General features: G+C 41.6%; 1 protein-coding gene across 1 annotated transcript in view; it reads left to right on the forward strand.

Moving 5' to 3' along the window:
• LOC139413194 (receptor-type tyrosine-protein phosphatase T-like) overlaps window positions 1–27534 on the forward strand; it is a 497128-nt gene that overhangs the window by 294668 nt on the left and 174926 nt on the right. The window contains exons 10-12 of the mRNA XM_071160294.1: window positions 4317–4518; window positions 6069–6174; window positions 10741–11014. Of these exons, the coding sequence (XP_071016395.1) occupies window positions 4317–4518; window positions 6069–6174; window positions 10741–11014 (582 nt within the window). The remainder of the gene's footprint in view (window positions 1–4316; window positions 4519–6068; window positions 6175–10740; window positions 11015–27534) is intronic.

The raw sequence follows: 27534 nt of genomic DNA on the forward strand, positions 1-27534 counted from the left end.
AGGACCTTGAGATGCTTCTTACGGAGCCACCCCTTAGTTGCCCTGGCTGTGTGTTTCGGGTCGTTGTCATGCTGGAAAACCCAGCCACGACCCATCTTCAATGCTCTTACTGAGGGAAGGAGGTTGTTGGCCAAGATCTCGCGATACATGGCCCCATCCATCCTCCCCTCAATACGGTGCAGTCATCCTGTCCCATTTGCAGAAAAGCATCCCCAAAGAATAATGTTTCCACCTCCATGCTTCACGGTTGGGATGGTGTTCTTGCGGTTGTTCTTCTTCCTCCAAATACGGCGAGTGGAGTTTAGACCAAAAAGCTCAGTTTTTGTCTCATCAGACCACATGACCTTCTCCCATTCCTCCTCTGGATCATCCAGATGGTCATTGGCAAACTTCAGACGGGCCTGGACATGCACTGGCTTGAGCAGGGGAACCTTGCATGCGCTGCAGGATTTTAATCCATGACGGTGTAGTGTGTTACTAATGGTTTTCTTTGAGACTGTGGTCCCAGCTCTCTTCAGGTCATTAACCAGGTCCTGCCGTGTAGTTCTGGGCTGATCCCTCACCTTCCTCATGATCATTGATGCCCCACAATGTGAGATCTTGCATGGAGCCCCAGACCGAGGGTGATTGACCGTCATATGTAACTTCTTCCATTTTCTAATAAAAGCGCCAACAGTTGTTGCCTTCTCACCAGGCTGCTTGTCTATTGTCCTGTAGCCCATCCTAGCCTTTTGTGCAGGTCTACAATTTTATCCCTGATGTCCTTACACAGCTCTCTGGTCTTGGCCATTGTGGAGAGGTTGGAGTCTGTTTGATTGAGTGTGTGGACAGGTGTCTTTTATACAGCTAACGAGTTCAAAAAGGTACAGTTAATGCAGGTAATGAGTGGAGAACAGGAGGGATTCTTAAGAAAAACTAACAGGTCTGTGAGAACCTGAATTCTTACTGGTTGGTAGGTGATCAAATACTTATGTCATGCAATAAAATGCAAATGAATTATTTAAAAATCATATCATGTGATTTTCTGGATTTTTGTTTAAGATTCTGTCTCTCACAGTTGAAGTGTACCTATGATAAAAAATTACAGACTTTACATGCTTTGTAAGTAGGAAAACCTGCAAAATCGGCAGTGTATCAAATACTTGTTATCCCCACTGTATATAACCCCCAGCCACATCCAGTGATGGAAAAAGTACTAAATTGTCATATTTGAGTAAATGTAAAGATACCTTAATAGAAAATGACTCAAGTAAAAGTCACCCAGGAAAATACTACTTGCGTAAAAGTCTAAAAGTATTTGTTTTTAAAAATACTTAAATTTCAAAAGTAAATGGAATTGCTAAAATGTACTTAAGTATCAAAAGTAAAAGTATAAATCACTTAAAATTCCTTATATTACACCAGTCGTACCAATTGTTCATTTTTTTTTTATTGACGAATAGCCAGGGGCACAATCCAACACTCAACACTCAAACTAGGTGTTTGTGTTTAGTGAGTCTGCCAGATCAAATGCATTAGGGATGACCAGGGATGTTCTCCTGATAAGTGTGTTCATTTGACAATCTTCCTGTCAAAATGTAACTTACTTTTGGGTGTCAGGGAAAATAAATTAAGTAAAAAGTAATTTATTTTCTTTCGGAATGTAGTGAAGTAAAAGTAATCAAAAATATAAATAGTAATGTACAGATAGCTAAAGTAATAAGTTCAATGTTAGCTAGAAAGCCAGCCATCTAATGTCAGCTGGCTAGCTAATAGCAAGCTTTAACTAGCAATTCAAACCGATTGTCATAGCTAGCTAAAGTTAACCAAATTAGTTCAATGTTAGCTAGTTAGCATTCTAAGAAAACATCACTAACATTACAAACACTTCATACATGTAAATTAATCTACAAGTTAATCTGCAGCTCATTTATAGACACACTGCAGACAAATCTGAAACTCATCTTTCGGCACGTTCAGCCTACTCATTATCTCAGCCAATCATGGCTAGAAAGAAAGTTCCTGTTTTTTTCCGTGGCTAAACCAACTAGGCTCGAAAATTGAACAATTGTATTCATATTTACAGATGGAATACAAGTTTGTTATTAAGGCACATGAAAGTTCACATGCTCCAGAAGGCATTTCTGACAAAAAATGCATTTTGATTAAAACGCCTCTCCTTTTGAAGTTGTGACATGCGACATACGCCTAGCTTCTTGAAACATTTATGTAAATTCTAGGGACACAACTTTGGTATGAACCAACTGTGTTTAATGCCTTTGAAGGCTATTATTGAAATGGTCTGTTAATAGTGCTTATAGGATGTTTTATAATGCACTATACTGCATGATAGAATGCCATTTAAATACATTTTGTTCATATGATATAGAGTGGGTTGCACCAACATGGTTTAAATTAATCTAGGATTAGAGCTCATCTAGGTTTTGTAAATGTAGGTTTATAATTAATCAGAGATGTGTTGCACCACTTAATTTTGAATCTGGATCAGTAAATCTATGATTTTCAGTTTTAAACTATGATTAGTGACATGTTACACCAATATATGAGGAATTTCACGAGTTGAAACGAAGTTGCTAGCCTATTTGACAAATGAGGCCACAAAGTTGCTGTTCCTTGATAAAATAATAGCAATGTAGCACTACTGCAACTCCATTGTGAAAGGTTCTTATGGGTTGGCCGATTTGAAATAAAATCTGTTATTTGCCAGTAGTAGACAGAAAACTTGTTCTTTAGCTAACGTTAGCTACTGTAGCTAGCTAGTTTATAAACCAAGCTAGTTAGCATAAATTATAACGTGTTATTGTCATTACTTAACATTATGTAGCCCTTTATTATTTGTTCGCTACCCAACTGATCATTGCATGTCAAAGAAGTTCAAATTTCTCTGCTTATGAAAAAAACCTCTTGTTGGAGCTGATGGGGGAATTTACTAAGATAGAGGATAAAAAGGCTCAACATGACTTTCAAAAAGAAGGAAGACCCCATGGCCATATTATGCAACAGATTTAATGGATTGACACGGATTTAAGAGAAGAGGGACCCAAATCGGATGAAGGCGTGCTGGAAAAATTTCAAAGAGAAAGCCAAAAAGGATGCGGCAGAGGAGAGGCAGGCAGTCTATTGCCCCTAGTACACCTAAGAATCTAGCTCTCCTGTAAAATCCAGCTGCTGTTTCCTCTGTAGGATTCAACCGTATGTACTGATTCGTCAGACCAGCAATACCACTGGACACTCGGACTACAATCCTGCAGATGGTTGACTTGTGGAGTCCATCCACCATCTGGAAACATCCAGTTGCGTAGAACTGTAGGGCCAACAGGAGCTGAAGTAGTGGGGGTACAGCCACGTTCCTATCACTCTCAAAGCGTAATGGTTTGTGCAACCTTCCTTCCCAGTTGCATTACAGAGTCTTTGGAGAAGTGGTATCTCCTTGAAAACTCATCATTATCATAAAACTCAGGATTCAAATTGTCTCTAATTATTATGTGAGGAACTGTAGTTTTGGTTTCTCCACAGTAGATATGCTGCCATTTATCAGTTAAACCACCTCAAGTGGCAGTTCAGAATTAAGCTCCAATCTAAGTTTATATAAAAAAGGTTTAAAGTGAAAACTAAACTTAGATTAATGTATTTTTCTTAAGTAATTTACACCTCTGATTAAATCCATCCTCTAATCTTAATGTAGTTGTTTTTAGGGGTATCTGTACTTTACTATTTATATTTTTGACTACTTTTACTTCACAACATTCCTGAAGAAAATTATGTGCTTTTTACTCCATACATTTTCCCTGACCCACAAAAGTGCTTGTTACATTTTGAATGCTTAGCGGGACAGAAAATGGTCTAATTCGCACACTTATAAAGATAACATCCCTGGTCATCCCTACTGCCTCTGATCTGGAGGACTCACTAAACACAAATGCTTTGTTTTTAAATGGTGACTGAGTGTTGGAGTGTGACCCTGGCTATCTGTAAAAAAAAAAAAAAATTGTACCGTCTGGTTTGCTTAATTATCTTAAATTATTTGTACTTTTACGTTTACTTTTGATACTTAAGTATATTTAAAACCAAATACTTTTAAACTTCTACTTAAGTAGTATTTTACTGGGTGACTTTCACTTTTATTTTTTTCAAGTATGAAAATTGAGTACTTTTTCCACCACTGAATTTAATTTAACTAGGATTAATTTAAAACTATGTTTAACATTTGGTGCAACAAGATGAATATATAAACCCTTGATTTAACCCAGTTTAAGAGTTACTCCATGTTGCTGCTCCCCACCCACAGTGTTACCTTTTTCTCTCTGCTCTTACAGATCACCTATAAGGCTCTGAGCTCCTTGGACCCCAGTGCAGACCTGACCACCCAGCGTGGCAGGGTGTTCAAGCTACGCAACGAGACCCACCACCTGTTTGTGGGGCTCTACCCGGGCACCACCTACTTCTTCACCCTCAAAGCCAGCACCAACAAAGGTTTTGGACCCCCTGTTACCACCCGCATCGCCACCAAGATAGCAGGTGAGTGAGACCTGTTCAGAGCAGATAGTCTTAATAGTGGTGTTACGTTGGTATCAGAAGTTCACATACATACAACAGCAAGCACTACTGTAACGATGTATGCTGAGAGCCGGGAAGCAAGTTCAATTTATTTTAATAAATAAATAATGTTTTAATAAATAAACGCAACTAAATACAAAACAAGAAACACAAACAACGCACAGACATGACACTGGAACAGAAACAGGAACAATGATGACTTGGGAGGAAACAAAAGGGAGTGACATATAAAGGGCAGGTAATCAAGGAGGTGGTGGAGTCCAGGTGAGTGTCATTATGTGCAAATGTGCATAACGCTGGTGACAGGTGTGCGCCATAACGAGCAGCCTGGTGACCTAGAGGCCGGAGAGGGAGCACAGATGACAACTAAAACAGAAATTACGTGCACCATTGTACCATAGCAGTTTTGTTCTCCTTTTTCCTTTTGTATGTTGTATGAAAGTAAAAAACCAACACTGTGACATTGTAAAATGCTACGTTTTCTAAAAAATACCTTTTAGAACAAGGCTCAAACACCTGACTAAAGACTTGTAAGGCCAGTATATTATTGTTAATTTTTTTAAATGGATACACCTCAGTAAAACAGTGACCTTTCAAATGTCTATATAGGGATTACATGCTGGGAATGATTCATAAAGTTGCGTGAGTCTCACTGTAGAAATTAAGCTAGAGTAGAATAATATATTTATACGCTGAGATAAAACAAAGTTGGGGGATGAAGAAAATCACGTGGTTGGCACGTTATTGACACACCAATTTAATGCTGTTGCTGACAGTCAAAATATCACTGGAATGACAACGTACAGTACACCGAATGTAGCAATCAAACATTGTTCATCATTGTGCACCATTCATTTGAACCATGTCATTCCTGACATTCATAGATAGAAATGGTGTAACACAAGCATGAAGGATTTGTCTTCTTATCTCTGAAAGTAAACATTCCCTGTCTCAGTTGTCAGTCATCCAATAGACTAGAGCCTTGACGGCCTGGAGCATCAACACCTTTCTCTTTGATTCCTGAACGAATTGGCATTTCTAATTCCAGACTTGGTTTATCTAATCAATGTTGTCCAATGAATGTTTTGGAGATAATGAAGACGTGACATTTTAAAGAGATGGCACTATCGTGACGTGTATAGGGCAAGGCTTTCACACCAACATGCTTGTGTTAGGATACATCTTTAAAAAGGTCAATCTTTAGCAATGGCTTTATGGACAATATTGACTTAGGCCAATTCCATAGTCTATTTACTGTTACTGTATGCCATACTCCGTTCTGGATTAGCTTCAGCAATCACAGGGCTAAATCCATTATTGCAATGATGTGAGGGGACCAAGTGCATTTTAAAGATAGGAATTCAACAGGGTTTTGTTCATTAAGAAACAAAAGTAACTAAAACAGACTCAATCATATCAGTCTTTTGTGGCATAACATTTAAAAAGTGTTCCATGGCGTGCCCCAATGAACACTTACTTGATCTCATCCCCTCTGAATCTTTCCCCACCAGCCCCATCGATGCCGGAATACGAGACAGACACGCCCCCTCTGAACGAGACGGACACCACCATCACAGTTCTGCTGAAGCCTGCCCAGTCCAGAGGAGCTCCTGTCAGGTACCACCACACTATGACATCACTTCCTGTCAAAAGTTACATGTCCAAGTGTCTCTATTTTAGAAGTGTTAACTTCATCTTAGTCTGCTTCAAATGTGAAAACTCTGGCATAAAGCCTAACTCACACATTTTTAGCATGGCATTATGGAGGTGTCAGATTCGCAAAATAATGGTGTGTGGAAAGAATTTATATTAAATTGTATATATTGATTGTTTTAACTGCTTATCTGCACACTAAGAAATTAATTTGTTCATACACAACACATGACAGTGCAGTTAACGCTTAGGCCTAATTGCACAGGTTTTTACTAAAGTGTTACCCCTTTCTTTCTCAAAAAAGACAAGTTCTAAGCACAGAATCCAATTCATATTTATCTCGACCTTGAAATGGTTCACCGAAGTCCACAGAATCTCCTAAATTAAAAACGGAATTATTGTTCTTCCTGTGGGTGTTTTGAGGTATTAGAAGCAGTCATTCATATAAGTGCAATTTGTATGCAAAATGCATTAAGGGGATCAAGTTCAATTTGTATTGTAGTTGGCAGAGCAACACAGTTCTTTTAAAAGTTTCATCGCATTCAGTTCCAGTTTTGAAAACATAGCCTTGACAAAACAGACACGACATCCTCACTTATGCCAATTCAACACTACTGGCCGTTGGCTTGGAACAACAGCTTAACCGCTTTAGGAACATCAATCGCAAGCAGTTTGTTGACATTCATGAAAATATGGTTAGTGTGTGCATATTGAAATAGGGCATTTTATGCTCAACCTAACAACTCAGAAGGAAACTATTTCCCAGTGTTAACCGAATCCCTCAATTGCCCTTACGGGCTAACATTTGATCAGAAAGAAAATGCTTATGTACTTGCTATTGGGCTAACAATATTTCCAGGCCTTGTGTAGAATTATAGAATTGAAATATCTGAAGGGAATAATACACTTGTGAAATTGCTAAATAGGAATTTAAATCCAAGTGGGTATTTACAGTATTCTATAATATAATATGCATGCTATATTACATTTTCTGATTCATCAACTACTAAATCCTTTCGTAAAACACTTCAAATATGCCCCTAAGTGCATAAGGTTCATTGCCATATTTCAAATCACATTTTATTTGTCACATACACCGAATTCAATGGGTGTTAACTTGCTTACGAGCTCTTCACAACGATGCAGAGTTAAAAAAGTATACTTAAAAGAAAAATAGTAACAGAAGAGGAATAAAATACACAAGAATGGAGCTATATACAGGGAGTACCAGTACCAGATCAATGTGCAGAGGTATGAGGTATTTGAGGTAGATATGTACATGAAGGCAGGTTAGTGACTAGGCATCAGGATAGATCATAATAAGGTATTTGAGGTAGATATGTACATGAAGGCAGGGTAAAGTGACTAGGCATCAGGATAGATAATAATAAGAGTATGTGAGTGAGTGTATATATAGTCTTCTGAGTGTGCATAGAGTCAGTGCAAGATAGAGTTAGTGCAGATAAACGTTGTTTTATGTTGAAAACAAGTCATTACTTTGGAAATAACGATAGCCTACATTTCACATACTGTACAGATAATGCTTTAAAAAGTATAATGGTCTCTAGAACATAAAAGCTTTGCTTTAATGAAAATGTTTACCAAAAAAGCTCATGACAAGATCAGCCGGGCTGTTGTTACATCCATCCTGCACATACGGATGCAACTAAGCCTTTTTTCCAATGCACTTGTTTGGTCTCTGAAAGCCATTAGTTTGAAATTTATATTTTCTGTCAGAGAAAAGTACACGCTCCTTTGGTCATCAGCAATTATCCCATATGAAAGATGCCAAATTAGAGGCTAGGATAATTTGCCCTAGTCCTTCACTGAAACATACATTTCCCTAATTGCATATAATTGTGAAGTGTGTTCTTGGCATAGATGGACATAATTGCGGACAACCACTATAGCGCCCCAGGGCTCAAAAGAAGTCCTTATCCATTCATGAACCCCAGAGCAGAAACAAACCCTCCACTCATTATCTTCCTCTCCATTGACAGGGCCTTTCAAAAAAGGCCAGTTTAAAGACCACTCCTTCTGGCTCCTCACTTCTAATTAGGGGTAGATTTCCCTCTACTGGTCCCTCACAGAAATGACTGCCCAATAGTAGTGCTCCCCCCAGACAAGTCTATATTTATATGTTGGTTTCTATTCTAAATTTAAAGTAAATAACATATAATTTTCCACGGAGTAACCTTTATTTTCCAAAAGGTCACCAAACATGATATATTTTTTGGTTAAAAGTCCACATATTCAGCAAAGCAATAATCGCAAAGCAAATTGAAAGTTTGAAATGTGGTCAATTTGGAGTGGTATGAATAGTTGATTGGAGCTTAAGAGAGAGCAGCAGTAAGACTCTCTGCTCAGATAAACTTTGTATATAGTTTTAAACTGACCCGACACAGACAACAAACCCATTCTGTATGTAAAACACTATGTATATATTCAGACATTAGGTAGTTCCTTATTAAATTCAATTGTTTTTATTAATTAATTTTTAAATCAATATTTAACCCATTTCTTATGGAACCTGGGGTCGAGTTAAGGGCTGTATGTATCAATCGTCTTAAGGTAGGAGTGCTAACACAGAATCAGGTACCCCATGTCCATGTAATCTTACTCATTGTGTTCTAAAAGACCAAACTGATCCTAGATCAGCACTACTACTCTGAGACGCTTCATACAGTGCCTTCAGAAAGTATCCACCACCCTTGACTTTTTCCACATGTTGTTGTGTTACAGCCTGAATTTAAAATGTATTAAATTGAGATTTTGTGTCACACACACAATACCCTTCAATGTCAAATTGGAATTATGTTTTTTGTAATTTTTACAAATTAATTTAAATGAAAAGATGAAATGTCTTGAGTCAATAAGTATTCAAGACTTTTGTTATTGCAAGCCTTGATAAGATGAATGGTGCACTGTGTGCAATAATAGTGTTTAAGAATATATTTTTAATGACTCATCTCTGTACCCCACACATACAATTAGCTCTAAGGTCCCTCAATCTAGCAGTGAATTTCAAACACAGATTCAACAACAAAAAACAGGGAGGGTTTCCAATGCCTCACAAAGATGGGTGAAAATGTTTAAAGCAGACATTGAATAGCCGTTTGAGCATGGATGGTGTATCAATACACCCAGTCACTACAATGCTACAAGCGTCCTTCCTAACTCAGTTGCCAGAGAGGAAGGAAACCGCTCAGGGTTTTCACTATGAGGCTATGGTGAAGTTATTAATTACACTTTGGATGGTGTATCAATACACCCAATCACTACAAAGCTACATGCGTCCTTCCTAACTCAGTTGCCAGAGAAGAAGGAAACCGCTCAGGGTTTTCACTATGAGGCTATGGTGAAGTTATTAATTACACTTTGGATGGTGTATCAATTCACCCAGTCACTACAAAGCTACAAGCGTCCTTCCTAACTCAGTTGCCGGAGATGAAGGAAACCACTCAGGGTTTTCACCATTAATTACACTTTGGATGGTCTATCAATACACCCAGTTACTACAAAGCTACAAATGTCCTTCCTAACTCAGTTGCTGGAGAGGAAGGAAACTGCTCAGTGTTTTCACTTTAAAACAGTTTCAGAGTTTAATGGCTGTGATAGGAGACAATTGATCAACAACATTGTGGTTAATCCACAATACTAACCTAAAAAACATACTGAAAAGAATGAAACCTGTAAAGAATACAAATATTCAAAAAAATGCATCATGTTTGAAATAAGGCGCTAAATTAAAACTGGAAAAATGTGGCAAAGAAATTAACTTTATGTCCTGAATAGAAAGTGTTATATTTGGGGCAAATCCAACACCACACATCACTGAATACCACTCTTCAAATTTTCAAGCATGGTTGTGACTGCATCATATTGCTATGCTCGTCATCGGCAAGGACTAGTTTTTTTTTAGGATAAAAATAAACGGAATAGACCATAGACAAAATCCCAGAAGAAAACCTGGTTCAGTTTGCTTTCCAACAGACACTGGGAGAGAAATTCCCCTTTCAGCAGGACAATAACCTGAAACACAATGCCAAATATACACTGGAGTTGCATACCAAGACGACATTGAATGTTTCTGAGTGGCGTAGCTACAGTTTTGTAAAAAATGAAATGTCTTGAAAATCTACGGCATGACTTAAAAATGGCTGAATAATGTGGAAATATTGTACAATTCAGGTGTGCAAAGCTCTTATAGACTTCTCACAGCTGTAATCACTGCCAAGGTGATTCTAACATGTATTGACTAAGGGGGTTGAATACCTATGTAATCAAGATATGTTACTGTTTTCTTTTTCTTTTTCTTAAATTTTTTCAAATGTTAGAATTTTGCTTCCACTTTCACATTACATAGAATTTTGTGTAGATCGTTGTCAAAAAATGACAATTAAATAAATTTTAATCCCACCTTGTAACACAACAAAATGTGGAAAAAGTCAAGCGGCGTGAATACTTTCTAAAGGCACTGGTCAGAACTCTGATGATGACCCTTGGCCTTTGCCCTATGTTCCTCCCCAGTGTCTACCAGTTGGTGGTGAAAGAGGAACGCAAGCAGAAGGTGCGGCGGGCAGCCGACGCGCAGGAGTGCTTCCCCGTCCCCGTCAGCTTCAAGAATGCCTCCATCTTGGATTCGCCCCACTACTTTGCGGCGGAGCTCCCGCCCACCTACCTGACTGTGGTTCAGCCCTTCACCGTAGGCGACAACAAGACCTACAACGGCTACTGGAATCCCCCCCTCTCTTCGTCCAAGAGCTACAGCATTTACTTCCAAGCCCTGAGCAAAGCCAATGGGGTGAGCTGTCATACCTCCTTTAAATTAAGATCCATCACTGTTCAATGTCCATCGCTGTTGTATGTTGTCTAGATACAGATTACGGTTGTCACGCTACTAGTATCACCATACTCGGAAGTATCATGACAAGCAAACAAAACATGAAGCAGACTTAATTTTGAGAGAAAAACAGTCATTTTGTGAACAAACAACCTTACTGTCATTTGGAGTCATTTTCCAAGCTATAAGACATTCACATAAAGCAGGTTTTTAAAAGACTAAAGAGTTTAGTCTGCTTTGTGTTATCCTCTTTGCCATTAAACATTTAGTATTGTAGTATCATGATAATGGTATTGTGACAACCCTAATACAGATGGGATTTTCTTTTTCAATGGAATGTCTTTGTTCAGCCTTTTAGTGAATAATGAAAGACCATGACGCTGGAGAGACGAAGCAGGTACGGGGAGTCAAACATTTAATAAAGATCGGACATGGAACGAGACCGGAACAGCGCCAGCAAACTAGTAAACACAGACAAAAAACAATCAATGCAGCAGCGGGGAACAGAGCAGGGAACAGAGCTGGGGAACTGACAAATATAGGGGAGGTAATAAACAGGTGATGATTGAGTCTAGGTGAGTCCAATATCGCTGATCTGCGTGACAAGGGAACGCAGGTGTGCGTAATAGACGGCAGGAGTACGTGATGCATGGCAGCCTGGCCCCCTCAAGCGCCAGGGGGAGGTAGAGCGGGAGCAGACGTGACAGGATGTACATTAGCATTTGCCTGTTCTTCTTTGTTTGCCAAATCGCAAACAGTATGCAAATGTATGGCACTCTAGCTCTTCTTATTCGTAAAAGGTTAGACTATAAAATATATTTTTCGAAATTGCTTAAAACCAGAGGGTGTTCCATAATTTTCCACCTCTGTAACTTTTTTTGGCGTTGGCACCGGCTGGCGGTATAAGCAGCGCCTTCCCAATGCTCAAGTTTTCCCATGATGTGGTTCAGTGTGCCTGAGCGGTGGTCACATCGACTTCATGATTTCATTGGATCTCAGTCAATTCAATCTGTGAGTTTTAGGCTCAGTGAGTCTTTTTGAGTCTTTTTGATAAAGTTATTGCATAAAATATGGATTTAGCTTGGTAGTTTAGACCTGCCATCAAGAATAAGGCATTTATGTCACATCTCTCGTTCCTTAATCTGTTTCTCTTTTCACTTAAATTGTCCCCCATTACATTCAGGTTATATACCAGAAATGTAAAATCAAGTGCAGCTTAACTCTTTCTCCGTGGCTTTAAAGTATGTCAGCCTATCATTATTATTTAATCTAATGGTTTTTCCATTTAGCTATTGTCACATATGTAAATGCTCATTGTAAACCACCGCTACTCACTTATACTCTCCATCTTTCAGTAGACTACATAGTGTACGTACTGTCGGTACTGTGCATATTCCCTTACCCGCCACTACAGCATGAAATAACCATGTGATTTGAGTTGTTCGTGTTTGCTCATCAAGTCTCCTTTCACGGGTGGCATCCCTAAGATGCCATTCTTTCATCCTTTCATTGTGCCAATTAGAAAGCATGCACATCAAATGAGCCCGAGCAGGCTTTTCCGAAGCTATGCGATGCCACCCAAGTCCCCCGACATAAAAGACAAGAAAATACATTGCCTAAGGGTGGAGAGTTTAAGTCTGGAAAGAGAAATAGGGAGGGAGGGAGAGAGAGAGATATTGAGAGAAAGAGGGTCGAGGGAGGCTTTTCCTCCCAATACAGACGAGCTGTCTGCTGATTCCTCAGCCAGGGCGGGTGCCAACTACAGTCGCCAACTCTCCTGGCACTGCCAATTGTGCTCGAAACAACCCCCGCTCTGGCCTCTCAAGTCCCCCAGGCTTCTTTCTTGAGTACAGGCTGCTTGTCCTACACAGTAGTGGCTAGGAGGGCATCCATATTGACAGACTGGTCATATTTGCGTCAGGATTTGGTCCCCCCAGGATATGATGTTAAGGCTTGACAATTAAGACACAACACACCTTCTCCATTTCCTGTAGTACCAACCAGACGGGAGCAAATTAAGAACATTTTCCGTGTGCTTTTGCCCAACATCTAGAATTTTGAACATGGTGAGGTACAGAGAGAAACTATACGTTTACGCAGCAGTATTCAGGTACTTTCAAAGTGGCACAAAGCAAAGAGCTGAACCTGAAAAGTGACACAGAAAGATGGGAGAGAAATGGAACAAAGCAGGTGGCACTTTGATAAAATGGCCTCCAAATTCAGCATTCCCCTTGACAGGTAAAAAGGCTCACGTCGGCCATGCAGCCTCGAATTAACCACAGTTCACCCAAAGTGGAGGGCAGGAGTTGTTTTTCGTATGACAGTGGGTGTCAATCAGATTTGATTCCCCTGTACTCAGCACAAAACGGGAAGCGCATCCATCAGAAGGAGCACTCCCTGTAAAAATCAGAGTGCCTTACCCATTGTCCCGTGGCAGACAGAGAGACTGCGTCCGAGACAACCCAGACTCTCACACTCAGTAATGATGTCAATGCTTTGGCCTGTCACCAAAGGCAGTTTAATTGAGTCAAAATTAAATGTGCTCTTCTCTCCTTGCCCCCTCTTTAAAACTTACTTATTGGGCTGTTTCAGTTCTGACTGTATCTGAAGATAATCACCTTCAAGCCTATCAAAGATCCTGTTACAAATTCTTCGGTCAGGTACGGTTCCTTTCGGGTCAGGCCCAAATTATTGTCTCTTGCTATGTGAACGTGTCTGCGTGTTTATTTATTTATTTACTAATGAGATATTCTGAGTCATAGTGTTTTGGGGGGGATGGAGAAGGAGTTTCCTTTTATTATGTCTTTTACTTGTTTTTGTTCAGTTCTTAAGGGGCATAATAATCATGTAATTTCAGAAGAACAAAAGTACCACATTTTGCTTCAATGCTTATCTTTAGTGTTAGTTCCTGGAAAGTCGCATGACATGTCAGACCACAGTTTAGACTGGTGATGTGAGCGTGTTAGGACTCTGGGGCTGTCTGTGTCTTCTACAGTGGTTCCACCAGCTGCACCACAGGGACTTGGTATTCAGCTCAGGCTAGTGCTGTTAGCCACAAGATGTGTACCAACTCCCAACTAGAGACCTGCATCTGCAACTCAGCCTTAAAAAAGCAGCATTAATAAATCCTCTAAAGGATCAGACACTTTTTTTAAAAAATTCGCCTAAAATGACAAACCCAAATCTAACTGCCTGTAGCTCAGAACCTGCAGCAAGGATATGCATATGCTTGATACCATTTGAAAGGAAACAATTTCCATTTTCTGGAGATGTGAAATTAATGTATGAGAATATAACACATTAAATCTGGTAAAAGATAATACAAACAATAAAACATGCATTTTCTATTTTGTTTTTGTTTCATCATTTTTGAAATGCAAGAGAAAGGCCATAAAATAATATTACAGTTTAGGCGCAATTTAGATGTTGGCCACTAGATGGCAACAGTGTGTGTGCAAAGTTTCAGATTGAACCAGTGAAGCATTGCAATACCGGACAATATTTTGCAAGTCTGCCCAAATGTGCCGAATTGGTCAATTGATACATTTTCAAGTACATAACTATAGAGAACATACAAAATGATATGATAATACAACATTACATTTACACACTACCAGGATTGTCATACATGATGGATCATTAGCTTATACACTAACTTTCACACATCTAGATGGCTGGGCAGGGTGGGTGTCGAGCCAGAGACAGCAGGGGTTCAAACTGTAGAACCCAGTTCCTACATTTTAATATAAAAATTGATTTTATCAAACAAAACTATGCTGCATTTTATCTCTGGGACCCTCAGGATGACACTTTAGAGCACATATGTCAGAGTCAAGGCCCGCGGGCCACATCCGGCCCGCAAGAAGGTTTTTTACGGCCCCTGGGATGATCTTGATTTATTATTAGAACCGGCCCGCAGCAAGCCGGCAGCCCGCAGATCTTTTACACGCACCAATACTACATTTCCCACAATGCAAAGGTGACGCACCGAGCAGTAGGCTGCTTCATTTCAATATTTATTGGCACAGCAGTCGTCAGCATCACAGTAAAATTAACTTTCAGATACCCATCAAAAATGGCAAAACGGAAGGTGGATACTGAGAACCGGGGGTTTCAAACAAGGTGGGAGTCGGAGTATATGTTCACGAAGGTAGCTGGAAAACCTGTGTGTCTTCTGTGTGGAGAAAGTGTGGCGGTACTGAAAGAGTATAATCTGAGACGACATTATGAAACGAAACACGCGGACACACACGCGGACGCAACTGTCAAGGCCAGTTTTATTTTGGCAGAAGAGATCGCTAAATCAGCCCGGCCATTTACGGAGGGGGATTTCATCAAAAACTGCATGATTAAAGTTTGTGACGAAGTTTGCCCAGAAAAAAGGCAACTCTTTTTAAATGTGAGTCTGAGCAGAAACACCATTGCCGAGAGAGTAGACCAGTTGTCCATCAATCTAAAAGAGCAGCTTGTGAAAAAGGGAAAAGATTTTATTGCATATTCCTTGGCTGTGGATGAGAGCACCGACATTTCTGACATTGCCCAGTTGTCAATTTTCATCCGCGGAGTGGACTCCAACCTAAGCGTGACAGAGGAGTTTTTGGCTTTACGTCCTATGCATGGCACAACTACGGGGCATGATTTGTATGAAGAGGTGTCAAGATGTGTAAATGAGATGGAGCTGCCTTGGGAAAAACTCGTGGGTTTGACAACCGACGGAGCACCTGCGATGTGTGGACACAGGAGCGGACTGGTGGCGAAGATACGGGAAAAGATGCAAGAGGAAAACGCGACAGGTGAGCTGACAGCTTATCATTGTATCATACACCAGGAAGCGTTGTGCGGTAAAGCCTTGAAAATGGAGCATGTAATGAGCATCATCACGCGCACAGTTAACTTTATCAGAGCCAAAGGTTTGAATCACCGCCAGTTCAAGGCATTTCTGACGGAGTTAGAAACGGAGCATGGTGATTTGCCTTATCACACAGAGGTGCGATGGCTAAGCCAGGGAAAGGTGCTTCAAAGATGTTTCGAGCTTCGTGAGGAGATTTGTCTGTTCTTGGACAGCAAAGGGAAAGACACAACACAACTCCGAGACGAAATGTTTCTGTGTGAAATGGCTTTTCTGTGTGACATTACGAGTCATCTGAATGCAATAAACTTGCAGCTGCAGGGTCGGGATCGTGTCATCTCTGATATGTACAGTACAGTGAAGGCATTTAAAACCAAACTGACTCTGTGGGAGACGCAGATGCGGAAAGAAAATTTGAGCCACTTTCCCAGCTGCCAGACCATGAAAGAGAAGCTCTCTACCAGTGCGTTCCCGAGCACACAGTTGGCTGATAAAATAGGTATGCTTGCCGCTGACTTTCGACGCCGATTTGCTGACTTTGAAGCACAAAAAAGCAGGTTGGAACTGCTCGGTAACCCATTTGCTGTTGACGTGGAAAGCTCACCACCAAACCTCCAAATGGAGTTGATTGACCTCCAATGCAATGATGCACTGAGGGCAAAATATGCGGCAGTGGGTGCTGCGGAGTTCGCCCGTTTCCTCCCCGGCACAATGCCCCAGCTGCGCATCCAGGCTGCTCAAACGTTGTCTATGTTTGGCAGCACATACCTGTGTGAACAACTGTTTTCTTTGATGAACCTGAACAAAACATCACACAGAAGTCGACATACTGCTGAACACCTCCACTCAATTCTGAGGATTTCTTCAGCTCAGAGCCTTACCCCGAACATTGATGAACTTGTGGAAAAGATGGGACACCACCAAGTATCACCCTCAACCTCAAACAAGTGAACATTACTGTGCAATCACATATTTAGAGTTTTTACTCAGTTCAAGTTTAAAAGTTAAAATTTAATATTTGTTTTCACTGCATGTTACTTCTCCTTAAACAAAGTGTTGTTTTTGATTAATAGATTTTTGCACTTTATTTTTTTGTATTTCAATCCAATTATATTTTAAAAATATTTCAGTTGAGTGGATGATAGAAAATTGCTATTATTGTTTTTTCTTTGAAGTAAATTTAGCCCACTTTTGCTAAAATAGAAAATATAGTCTACTGATGGTGCCTTGAATACCGGTTTCTTTCATTTAATGTTCATGTTATGGGGATATTTATATAAAGGAAATTTGTCTTTTGTGTCTGTTGAAAATTAAAGATTACTGACAGAGCCATAAGAAAATATTGCTTTATTTATCTGATCATATTGTAATATATTTGTTAGGTTTTCAGTAGGTTCAATTAGGTTCACTAGACTATATGCGTCATTTAAAAATTTTTCAATGAACATTCGAACAGTCCGGCCCTCGTCTTGTAGCTGATTTTTTTATTTGGCCCTCCGTCCATTTGACTTTGACACCCCTGCTTTAGAGCAAGATTACTGAATGTAAGTACATTATCTATCTTCAGAGATTAATGTATCTAAACAACAATCCTTAAATAACTTTCCACTATCGGAAAGACTATAAATTGTCCCTACATTTATTAAGTCTACTGCTCATACTCTTGAGGCTTGCTCATTACCATCTTGTTGTAAAATCTTTTGCAAATGGCCACCTCCTTTCGGGTCGAGCTCATGCATAAGCAGAGTGTTGTGAAACAGGTGAGCGGTGGTGAATGGGGAATTCTCTTTTGGCTTTCACAAGTTTTTTCAATGGAATGCCAGGTGCTTTGAAGTGGAGGTCATGTGTATCAACAATGAACACAGTTGACATCGGTGATGCTTTGTTTGAATTCATCAAGCCCCTAGTTATCATGTTCCTTGGCCAACTAGCCCTCTTTCTAGGGAGGTGGTTCATAAAAACTTTTACGAGCACTTATTAGCCACTGTAAATTAAAGAGGGAAAAAAACACAGCACTCTATATACATTACAGTAGTGCCACGACTACAACTTTACTCTATATACATTACAGTAGTGCCACGACTACAACGTTACTCTTTATAGATTACAGTAGTGCCACGACTACAACGTTACTCTGTATACATTACAGTAGTGCCACGACTACAACTTTAATAGATATACATTACAGTAGTGCCACAACTACAACGTTACTCAATATACGTTGCAGTAGTTCCACGACTACAACTTTACTCTATATACATTACAGTAGTGACACGACTACAACTTTACTCTATATACATTACAGTAGTGCCACGACTACAACGTTACTCTATATACGTTACAGTAGTGCCACCACTACACCGTTACTATGTATACGTTACAGTAGTGCCACGACTACAACATTACTCTATATAGGTTACAGTAGTACCACGACTACAACGTTACTCTGTATACATTACAGTAGTGCCACGACTTCAACTCTACTCTATGTACATTACAGTAGTACCACGACTACAACATTATTCTATATACGTTACAGTATTGTCACGACTACAATGTTACTCTATATATGTTACAGTAGTGCCACGACTACAACTTTACTCAATACATATTACAGTAGTGCAACGACTACAACATTACTCTATATATGTTACAGTAGTGCCACGACTACAACGTTACTCTATATACATTACAGTAGTGCCACGACTACAACGTTACTCTATATACGTTACAGTAGTGCAACGACTACACTGTTACTATGTATACGTTACAGTAGTGCCACGACTTCAACTCTACTCTATGTACATTACAGTAGTACCACGACTACATTACTCTATTTACATTACAGTATACATTACAGTAGTACCACGACTACAACATTACTCTATATACATTACAGTAGTGTCACGACTACAACGTTACTCTATATACATAACAGTAGTGCCTCGACGACAACTTTACTCTATATACATTACAGTAGTGCCACGACTACAACGTTACTCTATATACGTTACAGTCGTGCCACGACTACAACTTTACTCTATATACATTACAGTAGTGCCACGACTACAACGTCACTCTATATACATTACAGTAGTGACACGACCACAACGTTACTCTATATACGTTACAGTAGTGCCACGACTACTTGCCTCTCGATTGAAGTTAGTCGATCCTTGTTTCCTCCTCTTCCGCTCGTCCTCAATACTCTCCAATCCCTATTTAAGAAGTTAATTTCACAGGGATTCTTACACAGGCCATATCAGGAGCTCTATCTCAGGATCCTCTAAGAGATGCTTTTAGGCCCTCAAATCCTAGATTGTTCCAAATGTACTCTCTTTCTCTCTGTACCCTCTCCCTTTTCACGTACAGGTCATAGAAATGGAACAAGAGTACTAATAACTCAAAGATATAGGCAAGCTCTATTATTATTACCCTCTATTTTGCATGTTTTTATCAGCTCCTGGCCTTTCTTTCATTTCTATCACCTTTATTTTATACTCTTGCCTGATGCTGATGTGCGGTTTCAATTCCCCCCGAAGTTCAGTGGATATGTCTGGGTTATGATATGCTGGAAGTGTATGTGCTTGTGTGTGGAGTGTGGATCTCTTCGAACCTCAGCAGATGCTTTTATCTCAAGAATGAGACATGTTAAAGTGCACTCATTATTACACTCAGACGTCTGTCACTGACTAACTTGACTTAGTCCCTTTGGTTTATTTTGGAGTTTAGGGCGTTCACCATAGCTCTTCACCACACTCTTCTCTGGGCAAGGGCTTTTACTTCATTGAGTTCTTAGAGTGGACATCTCCAGTTGTATTTTGGCCTTCCCTGCTTTCTATTTCGTTGTGAGTTGTAGTCCTTTGCCTGTCTTGTTACGTTAATTGTGTTTTTGAGTGTGTGTCCAATTCACCTCCATTTCCTTCTCCTGATCAGTCTGTCACAGTATATTTTTTTAGTATTATTTTGTAGGTTCAAAATCTAGGGTGTTTACAGTAGTTAATTGTATTTGGCACTAATATTGACCAGTTTCATTCCCTTTATTGACAAGTTTAGCATGTAGTGTATCTGTGTTTGTCAAGATCCTCGTAGAGAGGAGACCAAGGCACAGCGTGATATGAATACAAACTTACAAAACAACAAATGTGACACTATTTATAAATATATAAACAGTGCAGACACAGGCAACTAGACATAGACAATAACCCACGAAATACCCAAAGAAGATCGCTGCCTAAATATGGTTCCCAAACAGAGACAACGATAAACACCTGCCTCTAATTGAGAACAAATCTAGGCAACCATAGACATATATAAACACCTAGATGATAAACAACCCCATAAACCTACAAAACCCCTGGACAGTACACACAACACACATACATCACCCATGTCACACCCTGACCTAACCAAAACAATAAAGAAAACAAAGAATACTCAGGTCAGGGTGTGACAGTACCCCTCCACAAAAGGTGCGGACTCCGGCCGCAAAACATAATATAAAGGGGAAGGTCCGGGTGGGCCTTTTTCATGGCGGTGGTTCGGGTGCAGGACGTGGACCCCGCTCTACCTCAGTCTTGGCCCAGTTAGGTGGCGCCTTTGGAGCAGGACCCTCGCAGTGGACCCCGGACTGAAGATCATCGTAGAGGGCGTCACTGGACTGAGGAGCGGCTCTGGCAGCTCCGGACAGGAGGGAGATTCCAGCATTGTCGGCGTGACAGGCGGCATTGGCAGCTCCTGGTTGGCTGATGGCTCTGGTAGCTCCTGGCTGGCTGACGGCTCTGGCGGCTCCTGGCTGACTGACGGCTCTGGCGGCTCCTGGTTGGCTGGCGGCTCTGGCGGCTCCTGGCTGGCTGACGGCTCTGGCGGCTCCTGGCTGGCTGACGGCTCTGACGGCTCCGGACAGGAGGGGGACTCTGGAGGCTCAGGACAGGAGGGAGACTCTGGCGACTCAGGACAGGAGGGAGACTCTGGCGGCTCAGGACTGGAGAGAGACTCTGGCGGATCCGGACTGGAGGGAGACTCCGGACTGTGACCCGTCGTGGTAGGTTCCGGACTGCGACCCATTGTGGTAGACTCCGGACTGCGGCCCGTCGTAGGAGGTTCCGGTCTGCGGCCCGTCGTAGGAGGTTCCGGTCTGCGGCCCGTCGTAGGAGGTTCCGGTCTGCGGCCCGTCGTAGGAGGTTCCGGTCTGCGGCCCGTCGTAGGAGGTTCCGGTCAGCGGCCCGTTGTAGGAGGTTCCGATTTGCGGCCCGTCGTAGGAGGTTCCGGTCTGCGGCCCGTCGTAGGAGGTTCCGGTCTGTAGACTGTTGCCGGACGCTCTGGACTGGGTACTGTTGCCGGACGCTCTGGGCTGGCTACTGTAGCCGGATGCTCTGGGCTGGGTACTGTAGCCAGATGCTCTGGGCTGGGTACTGTAGCCGGACGCTCTGGACTGGGTACTGTTGCCGGACGCTTTGGACTGGGTACTGTTGCCGGACGCTCTGGACTGGCGAGGCGCACTGTAGGCCTGGTGCGTGGTGCCGGCACTGGTGGTACTGGGCCGAGGACACGCACCTCAGGGCGAGTGCGGGGAGGAGGAACAGGGCGTACTGGACTGCCGAGGCGCGCTATAGGCCTGGTGCGTGGTGCCGGCACTGGTGGTACCGGGCTGGGGATACGCACCTCAGGGCGAGTGCGAGGAGCAGGAACGGGGAGTACTGGACCCTGGAGGCGCACTGGTGGCCTGGAGCGTGGTGCCGGCACTGGTGGTACCAGGCTGGAGACACGCACCTCAGTGCGAGTGCGGGGAGAAGGAACAGGGCGTACTGGACTGCTGAGTCGCACTATAGGCCTGGTTTGTGGTGCCGGCACTGGAGGTACCGGGCTGGGGACACGCACCTCAGGGCGTGCGAGGAGCAGGAACAGGAAGTACTGGATCCTGGAGGTGCACTGGTGGCCTGGTACGTGGTGCCGGCACTGGTGGGACCGGCCTAGAGACACGCACCTCGGGCGAGTGCGGGGAGGAGGAACAGGACATACAGGGCTCTGTAGACGCACAGGAAGCCTTGTGCGTGGTGTTGGCACTGGTTGTACTGGGCTGGGGACACGCACCTCAGGGCGAGTGCGGGGAGCAGGCACAGGACGTACTGGGCTGTGGAGGCATACTGGAGGTCTGGAGTGTAAAGCTGACACAACCCGTCCTGGCTGGATGCTCATTCTAGCCCGGCCAATGCGAGGAGCTGGAATATAGCGCACCGGGCTAGAAATGTACACTGGAGACACTGTGCGCATCTCTGCATAACACAGTGCCTGACCAGTTACACGCTCCCCACGGTAAGCACGAGGAGTTGGCTCAGGTCTCCTACCTGACTTTGCCAATCTCCTCATTTTCCTCCCCCCAAAGAATATTGGGGCTGCCTCTCGGGCTTCCGTGCTAGCCGTGTACCCTTATATCTTTGCCGTTCCTCCATTCTCCTGTATCCCTCCTCGCACTGTTCCAAAGAATCCCATGCAGGCTCTGGCACTCTCCCTGGTTCGATCGACCAACTCTCAATCTCCTCCCAGGTTTGTTACCCATTCGTCCTTCTCCCGGGTCCATTTCTCCATTAAGAGCTGTTCCTCCCAATCACGCTGCTTGGTCCTTTTAAGGTGGGTTATTCTGTCACGATCATCGTAGAGAGTAGACCAAGGCGCAGCATGATATGAATACATCTTCTATATTTAATGAAGAAAGAACACTAAATCAAACTTACAAAACAACAAACAAACGCGACGCTATATATAAACAGTGAAGACACAGGCAACTAGACATAGACAATAACCCACGAAATACCCAAAGAAGATCGCTGCCTAAATATGGTTCCCAATCAGAGACAACGATAAACACCTGCCTCTAATTGAGAACCAATCTGGGCAACCATAGACATATATAAACACCTAGATGATAAACAACCCCATAAACCTACAAAAAACCATAGACAATACAAAAACACGTACATCACCCATGTCACACCCTGATCTAACCAAAACAATAAAGAAAACAAAGAATACTCAGGTCAGGGCGTGACAGTGTTTAACATCTTTTTCATTCAATTTATGTGCTCAGATAATCCCAGATGTAAGCTCTGTAAACGTTGTAACAGATTGATGGGGGAAAAAAATTAAATGAAAAACTATTGAGACTTGGCTATCCAACGTATTTTGAATAACCCCTCATTCTACTGACTGGGGTAATTTTGACCCTAGAGACATATTTCTGATCATAACCCAAGGGTGGTTAATTAAATTCTTCAAATGTGTCATGACTTTGTCAATCAACTTGTTCTCAATACATTTAAATCATTGTTTAGTTTTTCTGTATCAAAATAGACTTTAAAAAAAAATCAAGTTCTTTGAGGTAATTTGGATCCCAGCCAAAAACACCTAATTCCACCTAAATAGGACCTTTATTTGAATCTAGGTTTCTCTGGAGACATACTAACAAGTTACCAGAGGGTGGAGGGGGACCTGTACCAGTAATTATGAACAGATAGACAGATCACCAGCAGAGATATAGCTCTCCATGTACTCGCCTAAGATTGTACTTTTCTATATCATGTATCATATGGCTATGTACAAAACCAAAATTACCCTATTTTTGTGCATTTTAAAATCTGCCAAGGGTATAAATACTTGATAAAACTGCAATACAGAACTCAGCTATGCTCAGAAAGCTGTGTAGGTGAGTATTCCCACAAAAAAAGTAGTTATTCTAGAGCAAATCTAAAAAAGTATTTATTTGAATCCAGGTTTCTCTGGAGACATAATATGAAGTTAGAGGTTGGAGGGGGAACTGCATAGATTGACCAGATGGACAGATCAACTTCAGAGAGATGGAGCACCTTATGTGCTGGTCATACAAGGTATAACTGTGTACAAAATCACCTGACATACTGTATTTGAAAGTGTGCAGTCAAAACAGCTCATAAAAGTGGTATCAACACTTGTGTTACGTATGCCTCTTGGTGGAGGGAATGCAACACCCCGCAACAACTCAACTCCCTGTGGAGTGAAAGAGGTATGGGATTGTAGGTGCTGGTAAAGATGACAGAGGCAGAGAATTTTACCGTTAACCAGTTGAGTCTATGGGGGCGCTATTTCATTATTGGATAAAAAAAGCGCAATATTTTGTCACGAAAAGATGCTCGACTATGCATATAATTGACAGCTTTGGAAAGAAAACAGTCTGACGTTTCCAAAACTGCAAAGATATTATCTGTGAGTGCCACAGAACTCATGCTACAGGCGAAACCAAGATGAAACTTCAAACAGGAAATGAGCAGAATTTCTGAAGCTCTGTATTCCATTGTCTCCTTATATGGCTGTGAATGCACCACGAACGAGCCTGCCCTTTCTGTCGTTTCTTCAAGATGTCTGCAGCATTGTGACGTATTTGTAGGCATATCATTGGAAGATTGGCCATAAGAGACTACATTTTCCAGGGGTCCGCCCGGTGTCCTTTGTCTAAATTGGTGCGTAATCTTCAGGTGTGGGCATTTTCTCCTGGGATTCAGGAGAGAAAGCACACTTCCACGAACGATATATCATCGAAGAGATATGTGAAAAACACCTTGAGGATTGGTTCTAAACAACGTTTGCCATGTTTCAGTCGATATTATGGAGTTAATTTGGAAAAAAGTTTGGCGTTTTGATGACTGGATTTTCGCTTTTTTTTGGTAGCCAAACGTGACGCACCAAACGGAGCGATTTCTCCTAAACAAATAATCTTTCAGGAAAAACTGAACATTTGCTATCTAACAGTCTCCTCATTGAAAACATCTGAAGTTCTTCAAAGGTAAATTATTTTATTTGAATGCTTTTCTGGTTTTTGTGAAAATGTTGCCTGCTGAATGCTAATGCTAACGCTAACGCTAAATGCTACGCTAGCTAGCTACTGTTACACAAATTATTGGTTTCCTATGGTTGAGAAGCATATTTTGAAAATCTGAGATGACACTGTTGTTAACAAAAGGCTAAGCTTGAGAGCTAGCATATTTATTTCATTTCATTTGCGATTTTCATGAATAGTTAACGTTGCGTTATGGTAATGAGCTTGAGGCTGTATTCACAATCCCGGATCCGGGATGGCTAAGTGCTAGAGGTTAACAGGGAATTTATTTCCTTCACACGGTAAAGTGGGGAAAAGGGGCTGGACGCAACCAAAGCAAAGAAAGTTAAAGTTAAAGAGCCCCCTCTCCTACCTACCCACCTATTCTTAGCACCACCTTGCGCGCTAACCAAAATACAGGGGGTGGTCCGCCCAGGTCTTACCTAGTGTGCACAGACAAAGTACATACTAAGGGTATATGTATGCCCGCAGGACTCTTGCCTAAGCACTCCCAAGGTGCCTTCCCCTTCCCCCCTGGGAACAAAATGTTACTTTGGGACTGAGCAGAGATGTAAGGGGAGCTACTACCGTCAAAAAATTATTACAGAACGTACTATAGTACCCTACCATCCCCAGGATTCTGTGCAACTGGCGGCAAGTCGTGGGAGCAGGAAAAGCAACAATTACTTCCACTTTGCCAGTGACTGGGCGCACTTGACCTCGTCCTACTGCTTCCCTAAGTAAGTCACAGTAGCCTTCCCAAACTCACACTTGGCCAAATTGAGAGTTAAAGAAGCATTCTCCAACTGCTGAAACACACTTTTCAAGGTGGTGAGATGATCAGACCAAGTAGACGAATGAATCACCACATCGTCAAGGTAAGCAGTACAATTTGGCACATCCGCGAACACAATGTTAAACCTCTAGTGGCTCCCCATCCTGCATGAGGGAGCGTAATCATCGACTGACACTAATTAGCATAACGCAACGGACATAAATATTCCTAGAAAATATTCCTATTCATGAAAATCACAAGTGAAATATATTGAGACACAGCTTAGCCTTTTGTTAACCTGTTGCGACTCTAGGGGCAGTATTTTCGTTTTTGGAAGAAAGAATTTCCCGTTTTAAATGGGATATTTTGTCAGGACAAGATGCCAGAATATGCATATAATTGACAGCTTTGGATAGAAAACACGTTTCCAAAACTGTAAAGTTTCTAAAACTGTAAAGATATTGGCTGTGAGTATAACAGAACTGATGTTGCAGGCGAAAGCCTGAGAAAAATCCAATCTGGAAGTGCCCCAAATTTTGAAAGCGCTGCGTGCCAATGAGTCCCCATTGAGCTGTGAATGTGCTATGAACCAGCTTACACTTTCTAAGTATTCCCCAAGGTGTCTACAGCATTGTGACGTAGTTTTACGCATCTATGTTGAAGAATACCCGTAGGGGGCTACATTGCGCAAGTGGTCACATGATGCTCCCGGAGAAAATCTTGCGTAAAGTACAGAGGTAATCATTATTCCAATCGCTTCTACTGAGAAACCAATTGTCCCGGTGGATATATTATCGAATAGATATTTGAAAAACACCTTGAGGATTGATTATACACAATGTTTGCCATGTTTCTGTTGATATTATGGAGCTAATTTTGAATATTTTTCGTCCGATTTCTCAGCCAAACGTGAAGAACAAACGGAGCTATTTCGCCACCCTGTCATCTCAGATTTTCAAAATATGCTTTACAGCCAAAGCTAGACAAGCATTTGTGTAAGTTTATCGATAGCCTAGCATAGCATTTTGTCCAGCTAGCAGCAGGTAACTTGGTCACGGAATTCAGAAAAGCAATCAAATTAAATTGTTTACCTTTGATGAGCTTCGGATGTTTTCACTCAAGAGACTCCCAGTTAGATAGCCAATGTTCCTTTTTTTCAAAAATATTATTTTTGTAGGCGAAATAGCTCCGTGGATTTTTCTCAGGCTTTCGCTTGCAATATCAGTTCTGTTATACTCACAGACAATATTTTTACAGTTTTGGAAACTTTAGAGTGTTTTCTATCCTAAGCTGTCAATTATATGCATATTCTAGCATCTTGTCCTGACAAAATATCCCGTTTACTAAGGGAACGTTATATTTCCAAAAATGAAAATACTGCCCCCTAGTCACAAAATTAACTAGGCGCTGTAAAAGTAGCGGGTGCATTACACATTCCAAAGGGCATCACAGTGTATTGTATGAAGTTATCAGGTGTAACGATAGCCGAGATGTCAGAAGCTCGAGAGGTCAGAGGCACCTGCCAATAACCTTATTGCAAATCTAACTTACTTACATAAGCAGCAGAGCCAACTCTATCAATGCAGTCATTTAAGCAATGTAGTGGAAGATAATCAGACTTTGTAATGGCATTTACAGGACGATAGTCCGTACACGTACCATCAGGCTTAGGAACGAGAATGCACAGGGAACTCCAGGAGCTGTTACTGGGTTTTGCCAGTAAAATGACACACACGGAAAGAACGCCTACCATCTGGGGTCTTAATCACATAATTGGTGTCACATAGTTTCTTTTCCACAAGATATGGCCCAGACAAATGTGCCGACAGAGGTGAGCCAGGGATTGGCAACAAAACTAAAATGTGTACCCCTGGTGCAAGAACGGCCAACAGGCTCTTTGTCATAATGTATCTTCATGCGTTTTTTTGAAACAAGGATAGAGACTTTGGAGCTGACGCACATGCGGCCTTCAGTCTCTCCCGCATCTTACTGACATAATACAACACATT

This window comes from Oncorhynchus clarkii, chromosome 7 (assembly GCF_045791955.1).
Source record: "Oncorhynchus clarkii lewisi isolate Uvic-CL-2024 chromosome 7, UVic_Ocla_1.0, whole genome shotgun sequence".
Classification (NCBI taxonomy): domain Eukaryota; kingdom Metazoa; phylum Chordata; class Actinopteri; order Salmoniformes; family Salmonidae; genus Oncorhynchus; species Oncorhynchus clarkii.